The sequence below is a fragment of the Alexandromys fortis genome, unplaced genomic scaffold, assembly GCF_014885135.2.
Source record: "Alexandromys fortis isolate MF-2015 unplaced genomic scaffold, M_Fortis_MF-2015_v1.1 scaffold_25, whole genome shotgun sequence".
Taxonomy (NCBI): domain Eukaryota; kingdom Metazoa; phylum Chordata; class Mammalia; order Rodentia; family Cricetidae; genus Alexandromys; species Alexandromys fortis.
Genome location: NW_026067904.1, coordinates 10,084,233 through 10,096,234, shown reverse-complemented (window position 1 = coordinate 10,096,234; position 12,002 = coordinate 10,084,233). Strand labels below are relative to the sequence as shown.

The following is a 12,002-nucleotide window of genomic DNA, read 5'->3' as shown; positions in this document are numbered from 1 at the left end:
AAGAGGTAGCCAGCACCGTGTCTGCCTATGCTCCCCGCCATGATGATAATGGACGGAACCTCTTCAAGTGGAAGTGATCCATCTCAATGAAATGTTCCTTATAAGAGTTACCATGGTTATGATGTTTCTTCACAGCAATAGAGATCGTAAGACAAAGACTGAAGACCCCATCCCCTTCCTGAGTATCATTATAATGAACAACAACAACAAAAAATATGTTTTTCAAGTCTTTTTATTCTTTGTGTGTGCATAGGTTCCTGTGGAGGCCAGAGGGCACTTTGGGTTCCCTGGAGTTGGAGTTACAGGTGGCTGTGAGCTGCTTCATGTGGGTGCTAAAGATGAATTTGGGTTATCTGCATTAGCTAAACCATCTTTCCAGCCCCCCAAACAAGAATTTGAAATGTTCATAAATATTCAAAGAGATGTCAGAGGAGTGCAGGGAGAGAGAGAGAGAGAGAGAGAGAGAGAGAGAGAGAGAGAGAGAGAGAGAGAGAGGGAGAGAGAGGGAGAGAGAGGGAGAGAGAGGGAGACAGGGACCTGTAGCTCCCATCACACAACAGAAAAGAGAAGCCTAGTGTGACTAGTAGGAAGAGGTAGCACACAAAGCCTGGATGGACAACCACTGGTAGAAAATATTAAGAAAGCATATGCTAGCCAACAGGAAAGGGTGTGTGCAGTCTCCCCTTCCTCAGAACTTTTTATTCTTCTACCTCTGGAATATCAGTACAAAAATTGTAGCCATTAAGAACATTGGGGTTGCCCACTGCCAGGACTACAGAGGAAGGAATCAGATATTCTTAACTGAAAATCAGAGTAATTTCTTTATAGAAATTTTGCTATATGCCTAATATTTAACAGAAGATAAACCTGTGGGATGGCTCAGTGACTAATACCATCATGTTTCTTCTGAATTACAGGACATGCTTACAAAGGCCTCCTGGCACCCACACTGTTCCAGGCAGGATACTGCTTAGAACAGAGGTAGATGGGAGAGACAGCTCCCAGCTGTGAATGAGCAGAACAGCTAAAAGTTCTTGTGAACAGACTGGCTTTAACAGATAAAATACAACGCAAGTCAATCTCTTAAAAAGTTGGTTTTGGCAAACGTAGAAATATCTATACAAAGCTGGAAACAGGAAAATGATCAGGAACATGGGTTTTTACATTAAATTAAAAAAAGAAATGACTTAAGTGAGATGTGTTTGTGGTACAGATCATAAAAAACACAAGACCGTGTCTTTGAAAGTGTCTTCTCAAAACATACAGCCTCTAAAGCTAAGGTATTAATATTATGCATTGACAGTATGAAAGTGTTCGCATGCAACATTTCCAGGACAGAAATGCTCCCCGTCTCCGTGTTATCTCATATGGAATCCACTATCACGTGCATAATCGAAATGTGGCTAATGAAAATGAGGGTATAAAATTTTCATAACTGAGATGGTCACATGACTGTTTGTTACTGATGATGATGATGAGTTGAGCCATGGGTTTATTTGGGAGGACCTAATTACTGCTAAGACATTAAGAATTGGGTATAAATGTAAAAACAAAACAAAACATCTCTAGACAAACCTGAAAGTCTTAGCTGGTTTTGGAGATGGGGTTGGCACAACCTGTGGAGGAAAGGACTCCTGGGGAGAATTTATGTGGTCTTCCCAACTCCTGGCTAAGGCTTTGGTCCCCAGGAGAATGCCTGCAGTCACAAAGTGCCTGCGGATGGGGCCACCCCAGGGCATCTGTGCGTTGATATCACTGCTGTGAAGCTGATGGGAAGTTTATTTTCGGACAGGGTTTCCAGAGCCAGAGGAAGGTTTAGCAGAAGGAGGAGCTAAGGGCCCGGGTCCTTTCTGGCCACTGGCAGGCTGCACAGGCCCTTTCTTTTTGGGGATTAAGATCTTGTTCTTGCTCTTGAACACTTTGCTGGGGTCCAGCTTATTCACAAAGGAGTCGGTCTCTTCTGTGAGCAGGCTTGTGTTGTTGTAGGTGATGGGTTTGTACATACTGAACCATTGCTGTAAGGCAGAAGTGAGAAAGAGTCACAGCCTGAAGGGGAAATGGGCCGAGAACAGGGGCACATAGGACAGACATTACAAACTGACCATCACTAACCCACATTTTTTTTTAACTGTCAGCTGGTAAAGTATATGTGATTATTTCAAAATTCAAAACGCTATAAAATGTAATACATTTCTGGTCTACATATCCAGTGACGTAATGCTGATTTTATACATTTTTTTTTTAATGAAAAACTGCCTTAAAAACTAACAGTAAGTGATGAAAGACCCCCTCAGCTCCTGGTCAAGCATATCCAGTGCAGTATGAGAACTACTGAGCTCACTAGGGGACAATGTCCTCCACTTGCCATCAAAGCAGACGATGCCCACCATGGAAATTCCAGGTGGTGTGGCAGAGGTGTGTGCAGAACTTCCATATGGGAAGTTGTGCGCTGGTGCTCTAGACCTGCAGTTGCTCAGAAAGCCATCGAAAAAAGGACAGCCACATTTCCTTTTTCTTTTGTGCCACTGTTTGACCCAAACACTTCAGAGCACTGATTGCATGGAAGCTGTTCTTATGAAAATAGGAAAAGAATGAGCCCATATCTATTAAAGCCACAGAGGAATGCACGATGGAGGAAGGACATTGGTTAATTATAATAAAGGAACTGCCTAAGCCCCTTGATAGGCCAACCCTTAGGTGGGTGGAGTAAACAGAACAGAATGCTGGGAAAAAGAAGCTGAGTCAAGGAGTCGCCATGGTTCTCCCACTCCAGACAGACACAGGTTAAGATCCTCCCTGGTAAGCCACCTTGTGGGCTACACAGAATATTAGAAATGGGTTAGATCGATATGTAAGAGCTAGCCAATAAGAAACTGGAACTTAAGGGCCAGGCAGTGTTTAAAAAAATACAGTTTCTGTGTAATTATTTCAGGGCATAACCTAGCCATGCGGGCGGCCGGGTGCCCGGGACGCAGCCCTGCTGCTCCTAATTCAACAAATGCAGTCTCTAATTTTTTGCTAATTAAGTCCTATAAGAAATCACTATGATTTTTCTTTAGACAAGACCAGTTCATTCCACTAAAAATTTCTAGCCACCACTTGGTATTTTCAGGGCAGGCTGTATAAGCCTGGCATCCCTGTTTGAAATGATGCCCAGTCTGTATGCAGAAGAGAGTTCTATATGTACCCATATGGGATGCTAAGTGAAAAGATAAAAGTGCAGAATTGCCACATTTGTGTTAGCACAAAGATTTAAAAAAAATCCCAAACAAACAAACAAAACCAACAACAACAACAAACCCCATGCATTAATGCTTTACATGTAATGAGTCTCTCAAGGAGGGCATACATACTGACAACTGTGCCTGCCAATGAAGATGTATACCAGGAGCAGAGGGCAAGTAGAAACTTGTTAATCCTTCTAAGGGTTTGTATTGTTAATCAAAAAACAGTTATCTGGACCCAAGCCCTCAGTGACATTTAATTAAAAATAACACCCCAGTTGATCCTGATTACTTAATTAGATGCAAATCACGTAAGGCTATCAGCCAACAATGGAAGCACTGCTTACTGAAAATCTGGGTTCCACCCCTTCATCTATTACTGTGGATGGATTCTGGAATGTAACACTTTCACAGGAAATTCTTGATACACAACAGATTTTGGGATGGTGGTAGTCTCTCCTTACCTTGGCCTGTGGGCTAATGCCATAGCTGGTGAAGGCATATTGCCACTGGGGCAGGCCCAGGTGGGTGATGAGCAGGCGGTAATAGGCAGTAAAGGTATCTGTGAGAAAATGCCAGTATAATGCTCTGTCCAGGAACCAGATCTCAGTGTCATGAGCTAATCCTAAACAGTGTAAGAAGAAAGGGACAGCTTTATGTTTTTCCTTTTAGCTAAAATGTCAATATACATAGAAAGTTAAGGGAAACTCACAATAGAAAGGTTTTAAAGCACAAAATAAAACTCTTTCTCCTTCTATCCCCCCAGTTCTGCTCTTTCATGGCTGCATTTTCTCATTAATCTGATACTCATAGATTCCCGATTGATCACACAATGGCTTTGACCATGAGGCATTTCATTAAGGCTATCTCAGTAGACGCTTCTGTTCTGTGTGGACTCAGCACTCCCTCCATTTTTGATGGAAAGAAACTGTAAGGATCAATCTTTTAAAAAAGAGGTCTCTAATCAAAAGTGCTTTGAAAACAACTAATAACAAAAATCCAATGTCAAGAGTCTATACTAGTGGTTCTCAACTTTCCCAATGCCGTCACCCTTAGTACAGTTCCTCATGTTGGTGAACTCCAGCCATAAAATTATTTTTGTTGCTATCGTTATGAATCATAATGTAACTATCTATGTTTTCTGATTATCTGAGGTGATCCCTGTGAAAGGTCGTTTGACTACCAAAGGGGTTGAGAAGCACTGGTCTGTACCATCTCACTCCTGCAATCCCGCTCATATGATATCCTATCCTAGGTCAGCTAACCCAGGCACTATTATGCCAGCTCCTATCTTATATCCATCGGTGACCTTCCATTTCTGTCACTGTTAGCCTATTCTGGCTCATTAGCTTTCTAGAAAGCTGTAACATCTTCCTCTAGGTGTTTCCTACCTACTCTCTTCCTTCTTCAAAACTACCTGACCATTTTCATTTGAACCTTGCCACTCTCCTAACCAGCCTTGAACAACTCTTTAGTCTTCTAGGCTGTCTAGACCTTTTTTCTCAGAGAGGAAAGCCTGCCAAGCTCTGCATGAGAGGAAGTGGCTGTGTCTCTTTTGAATGAGATGAGCACAGGCTAATCACTTAAGCTCATTCAAAGACAACTGTCATTACCACAAATCAGTTGAACTTTTTCATGATAATGGCTTCTAGCCATCTGTCCCTCTGCTTTGTTATCCCTTTCACTCCTTCCTAATATCTAATTCCAATCATTGTTTACAATGCATCTCCAAGTCTTTTGCTACAGCAGCTTTACCTGGAAACAATCTCTTCTCCCCAGAGGTAATGTCTAATCTTTATGCCTCTTCAAACCACCAGAAAGAGGTAAGAAGCGCGCTTAAATGTGATCAGCTCTAGATTCAGTCTGTAGGAGCAGTCAGTGGTTTTCTGATTATCTGAGGTATTTCTGTTTAGGTATTCATAGTCTCTCAGTAACTATCATTTAGCCCTGCTTTCTCTTGGTTTTCAATGTGGGGACTTGAGGTCTAGCAATTCAGGTTTCTATTGCTCTTAACTGGCCTACATATAAAAGTATTAAAAAAAAGGTACCACATTTCCTGAATGCTTATCAAAAGCACAACCATATGAACAGAATGAGTCGTTCCTGAAGCTTTTCTCATGTGTCCCACGGACTGTTCAAAGTGACTCACACAAGGAGATGGAATATAGAAATTAGCTTAGTGGGAGATGTTCAGAGGGGATCAGAGGGGCTGAGTCTTGGCACAAAGAAGAGATATGACAGCATCTCAGAGAGCTTTTTGTTCACTGATAGCTGATAGGCAAACAGGGAAGACCACACCCACACTGTAGAATCATGCTTTGGAAATGATCTTTACCAGGTTTCCCATGTTTGTAGACGAGGCAAACCTTCCCATTACCGTTGCACGAATCCAGTTCAAATATCACACTGCGACCGTCAAAGTGAGGCTTCTCTGGCTGGTCTTCATTGGCTGTAAACCCAGAAATCAATAGTAATGTTCAAACAAACTCAACACAGATACAGCACTATACTACAGAGCATTATATATAATTGTGCAAAGATGAAAAAATGGTGAAAGATTCTATGCTCTAAATGCCGTGAGATTCATTGACGGATCAGGCCTTCTTATCACCAATAGAAACTGATAGAACACCGAATGGAGCCACATTAAGGCAGAGCAATATGAATGTTGGGGTGCTGAAGAAAGCCTCTTCCCTTTACTAGGTTTACTGTGTTAAGAATGGGATGCATGGTCTATGGGGGTGGACGAATCATAACTTATTCTACCTTCCAGTGATATGTATACATCTTGTCCTCTGATGCTGATTCCAAAATGTGCATTAGTTCTGGATTTGTTCTAATTAACCCATTTCCCCCATTAACACTGTAGTTTCCTGACTGGTAACCTATGATTAGATGCCAGAAATTACTGAATGGTAGATGTTTTCTATTTCTATAAATATTCTTGAGCTTTGTTCTTAGACACAGATAAACTACTCAGAAGCAAATACTTTGGCCCTACTTTTAGGATTTCTCAGGCAGAAGCTGGGTCTGATGGTTTAGCCTGTAATACTAGCACTTGGGAGGTGGAGGCAGGAGAATTAAGAGTTCAGGGTCACCTCAGCTATATAACTTACAAGTTCAAGACCCTGCCAGAAAAGAGAAAACATAAAGAAGTTAGGAACAGTGGGACTGTCCTCTGCCGTTACCAGAAGCATAAGGTTAGTGTTTGGATGCTGTCCCAAGTCTACAGCCTCAATCGCGTGTTCCTCCCTTGAAGCAACACTGGGGAGAAACCTCAGTGTTCATCATGCTATTTATAATTTAGGTTGGTTCTTGTTCATGGGGTTGAATTTCTTCAGGTATCTACATAGTTTTTATTAAAACTTACTTTCTGAAAACTTACTTATAAAAAAAAATCCAAGGCATTGGGTAAAGTCACCTTTTTATATGAAAGCTTATTTAGCTTATAATTCATCTACTATATATATCCACATATATAAAATATAGAATTTATAGCTTTTAGAATATTTTACAAAGTTACACCATAATCATCATAATTAATTTTACATTTTTTTTGGAGTGAATTTTTGTTTGTATCTGCCAGGATACTGAGACCATAAACCTAGGATCAGTTCTTCCCTTCCTGTCATACTGCTATGTACCAGCCCTCAACCCGGGTGGCCAGCACTAGGCAACACCTGCTAGAAGACCTGGCAGGCAGTCCAGATCTCCCCCGGCCCCACTCTCTCTATTATCCCAATTCTCAGTGTTGCTCTCAGTCCAGATCTCTCCCGGCCCCACTCTCTCTATTATCCCAATTCTCAGTGTTGCCCCTAGAGCTGCAACAGAACACCAGTGGTAGCCCCCACCACAACCCCATTGATGCTTCCTGTGGATCCCTCAAACCATCTCCTCCCGACCTTCCACCCTGCCATGCATACACCAGCTGAGCAGACCAGTAAAACAGGCAACACTCAGCCTGTTTTACTGTTTCCAGAGAGAAAACAGAAACCAAGGAACAAAATTCTCATTAAACTGACACAAAATCAATCACCCAAAAACCCAGATGCCTAGATGCCATGGTAAGCCACTGCCAGATGGCGATACACAGATTAATGGAGATGGGTTGAACTAATATGTAAGAGTTAGCCAATAAGAAGTTAGAGTTAATGGCCAAGCAGTGTTTTAATTAATACAGTTTCTGTGTGGTTATTTCAGGTGTAAGTTAGCTGGGTGGACAGGACAAACAAAGGGTCCTCTCTCCTTGCTTGCAACAAGAGGGGGGGGAGAAGGAGAAGGAGGAGGAGGAGAAGGAGGAGGAGAAGAGAGAATATCAGGTATTTAAAATTTTAAGATAGAATAGAAAATTCCTGACACAAAACATCCAGGAAATTTGGAACACTATGAAAAGACCAAACCTACAAATTAATAGAAATAGAGAAGGAGAAGAATACCAGTCAAAGGCCCAGAAAAGAGTTTCTACAAAATCATAGGGAAAAAAAATTTCCTAACCAAGAGAAGGGGAAGCCTATAAAGGTACAAACAGCATACAGAATACCAGATAGATTGGACCAGAAAAAAAGTCCCCTCACTGTTGTAAAGAGGCCACTTCTTGGGGGCTGGAGAGATGGCTCAGCGGTTAAGAGCATTGCCTGCTCTTCCAAAGGTCCTGAGTTCAATTCCCAGCAACCACATGGTGGCTCACANAAAAACTACAGCGAAACCCCGTCTCGAAAAACAAAACAAAACTAAATAAATAAATAAATAAAAATCGGAAGGGGCTCGAGAGATGGCTCAGCGTTTAAGAGCATTGCCTGCTCTTCCAAAGGTCCTGAGTTCAATTCCCAGCAACCACATGGTGGCTCACAACCATCTGTAATGAGATCTGGTGCCCTCTTCTGGCCTGCAGACATACAGACAGAATATTGTATACATAATAAACAAACAAACAAACAAATAAATATTAAAAAAAAGAGGTCACTGTTCATCCTGGCTGCCCAGAACCTAAATAACCACATAGAAACTGTATTATTTGGATCACTGCTTGGCCTATTAAGTCTAGCTTTTTATTGGCTAACTCTTATATCTTAATTTAACCAATTTTTAGTAATCTGTGTATAGCCATGAGGCTGTGGTTTACTGGGTAAAGTTCCAGTGTTTGTCTCCGGTGGGGCTACATGGTTTCTCTCTGACTCCATGTATTCAGCTTAGGTTTCTCTGCACAGGCCCAAGACAGTTCCTTTATTAACCAATGGTATTCACAGTATACAGAGGGGAATCCCACATCACCTTCACCCCATAATAATCAAAACACTAACTATACAGAACAAGTGAAAAAGACCAAGTAACATATAAAGGCAGATCTATTAGAAAAATACACCTGACTTCTCAATAGTACTGGAGACTCTAGGAGACCACAGATACCAGCCCTAGTTACTATACCCAGGAAAACGTTCAATCACCATAAATGGAGAAAACAAGATATTCCATGATAAAGTCAAATTTAAACAATATCTATTTACACACCCAACCCTACACAAAGTGCTAGAAGGAAAAAATTCAAACCATCAAATCAATGAGGTTAACTGCACACATGAAAATGCAGGAAATAAATAATTTCACATCAGTAAAACCAAAAGAAGGAAGGCATGCGCGCGCGCACACACACACATACACACGCATAGAGAAAGAGAGAGAGAGAGAGAGAGAGAGAGACAGACAGACAGACAGACAGACAGACAGACTGTGACTACCACCACAGACAACAACAAAATAACAGGAATTAATAGTCATTGTTCATTGATATCCCTTAATATCAATGGCCTTAATTCCCCAATAAAAAGACACAGAATAACTGAATGGCTATGAAAACAGGACCTTTTCTTTTGTTACATACAAGAAACACCTCAACATCAACAACGCCTCAAAATATATGGTTGGAAAAGATATTATTCCAAGCAAACAGACTGGAGATGCCAATATAGTGTTTTATTCCTTTACTGTATCAAAGTTATTTAAGTCATTGTCCATCCCAAATTAAGAGTTGGTAGGTCATAAAGAAGTGGGAAGCTTATGCTTGTGTCTGAGGTACAAACTATTAACAGGGTTTCCTCAAAGTCAAAGGTGTTCTTCTTATACCATCTACATGCATCTCAAGCATGCTTTATTTGCACACTCACTTCATTTTACGTATATTACATTTTTCTGTATTAATTTTTAAAAATAAATTCTTTAAGACTGCAAAACTTCACTAGGGAATTTCAATGGCTATCTCTATCAATGGTTAACACCAAGTCTGCAATGGCCTTCAACCTGTTTCAAGGCAACTTATGAGACCTTCATTTTGTCTTTCAAAGCCCCTCCTTCCTGGAACTCTTCTGGGCATACGTGTGGCTCTGTTATAACCACAAGCCAGACTAGAATTCTATTCATTCCCAGATAACTTTTTTCAAGAACCACTCTCTCTGTTGTTACTTTAGATGAATAAATAGTTAACTTATTTTTTTCTCACATAATTAGAACCATATGACTACTTTAATCAAAAAGTGCCAGGGCGTTTAGCTAAGAAGAGAACTCAGCTACCTTGTAGGTGAATTCTTAACTCATGGAAACTATTGATAAACAAAACCAACAATGGATTTGTGTAGTTTCAATTCATTAAATTTGTGGTAATCTGTTAGGCATAGAAAACTGATACATTAAGGCACTGTTGCCCCCGATAAGGTGTAAGACTTCATTCCTACAATAAAGGAAACCTTTTGCTTTGCCAGCTTTGTCTCCATTCTCCTCTCTGAGGAGCAAAAACCACTGTTTGTGAGGGCTTTGGTTATAAAGTACCACCAACTCAGTGACCTAAACGGAATTCTTGTCTCATAGACTTGGTGGGCACAAGTTTGAAATCCAAGTGCCTAGAAGTCACTCCACCTGAGGGCTGTGGGGAAGAATCTGTTCCAGCTGCTCTTCTAGCTTCTCATTTCTTGCTCAAGTGTGTGTGTGCACGCACAAGCTCTTGGCTCACTTTGCCTTTATCTTCAAATGGCACTCTTCTTACATGTGCCTGTCTCCAAAGTTCTTCCTTTATAGCGTTCGCCCTGTTCCAGCAAGGTCTCATCTTAGCCAACTCAAACTGCAGCTTGAGAAGGAAGTTACACTGAAGAATTGGGATCTATGACTTGATATTGTTTCAGGGAATGGGCTACAAATTAACATACAAGACTTTAACTTAGCCTCTCTTTATAACTTTAGGTTTAACTAAAACAGGATAAATGTTTTACAAATATTCCTTGTATTTTCTTCAAAAGTTATACACAACAGTCCTAGAAATTATGACATTCTTATAACCCAAAAGGTACATTTACTTTGCATATACAGGACTTTCAATTTTCATTATTCTCCCCCCCCCCGTAACCACTAAATGTTTCTCACCATTTTCTAATTTCCACTACCACACACAAGAAACTCGATTAGTGTGTTAACATGATTATCATTTCTTCACAAGTATCAAAGCTTGTACCCTTTCCCCAGTAATCAGGGTGTACAGATGTCTTTTCTTTTCTTTTTTCTTCCTTCCTTTCCTCCCTCTCTCCTTCTCTCCCTCCCCATTTTGGATGAATCCTTTCAAATCTGTAGATACTTTCTTCTAAAGATCAAAAAGAACTTAGATTTATTGAGTTTAGTTTATTTTTATTAGTATTTTTCCCTTAATGTGTGTCTGTGCACCATACACATGCCCTGGTGTCTGCAGAGTTCAGAAGAAGACATTAGGTCCTGAAAACTGAAGTTAAAGTTTGTTGTGAGCCTAGTATGTGGGTGCTGGGAAGCAAACCCAGGCCCCTACAAGAAAAAGTGCTCTTATCTGCTGGACTATCTCCCAAGCCCCCAAACCAACTTACTTCCCTTGGGTGTATAACTGTATAATTTTATGTGTACCCCTTGCATGCAGTGCCTTGAATCCTTGAAACTAGCATTAGAGATGCTTATGTGAGCTTCCTGATGATGTGGGTGCTAGGAGCCTCAGTCCTCTGTAAGAGCACTCTTAACTACCACCGAGGCATTTCTCTAGCACCAAAACATTCTCTTTTACTAGTGTTTACTTAACATGTTTCTTTCTCACGTCCTATAGTGATACCGAAGTCTAGATTATTGTAAAATGCATACACCCAGCAGAAACCAGAAGGCTGAGTGTTTTTTATATCCATAGGTATATAGGCACTGTGGTCCCTATTCCTTGTTCAAGTCTTTTTGGAAATATCTTCTCTAATCTGATTCATGTCTTCTAATCTCAAGGAGAGTATAACCTTAGCCTGTCTATTTAACTACTTCTTTGCCTTTTAGAGAAGACTTATCATACATGTTTTAAGCCAATGTAACCAATCTCCCTATTCTTGGTGATCCTATAGCTCTCTGAGTAACAGTCTCTTTTTTTTCCCAGTACCCATGACTTAACCAGTCTGTCCCTTGACCACTCTGGTACTATTATTTCTCCATCAATTGGTTATGAGTGAAGCCTTACATTATTACCCTTACAAGGATTTTGGTAAACCTTCAAGGCTTAGAAACAAGCTGTCTGTTTTCCTTTTCTTAATTCCTAATTCCACTGGAAGAAGTAATTCTTTATAAATCAAAATACCCCCAAGATTCCCCTGCTTTAACAATGCTCTGGTCAATGGCTTTGGAGAACATGGTTGTTCTGATAAGGGAAAAATGGTAGATTTTGCCAAGATCCTTTCCCCTACCTTGTCTTTTCTTCTTCCCCAGGAGCAGAGACTTGAAGCCCATAGGTAGAGCCTATATATA

At 40.7% G+C, this 12,002-nt stretch overlaps 1 protein-coding gene across 1 annotated transcript in view; it reads right to left on the bottom strand.

The window, feature by feature from the left end:
• Positions 1–214: 214 nt before the first annotated feature.
• Positions 215–12,002, bottom strand: part of Tpgs2 (tubulin polyglutamylase complex subunit 2) — a 52,989-nt gene continuing 41,201 nt past the window's right edge. The window contains exons 5-7 of the mRNA XM_050134902.1: positions 5,560–5,673; positions 3,689–3,849; positions 215–2,015 (exon numbers count right to left, since the gene is read on the bottom strand). Coding sequence (XP_049990859.1) covers positions 1,779–2,015; positions 3,689–3,849; positions 5,560–5,673 — 512 coding nt within the window. The 3' untranslated portion in view covers positions 215–1,778. The remainder of the gene's footprint in view (positions 2,016–3,688; positions 3,850–5,559; positions 5,674–12,002) is intronic.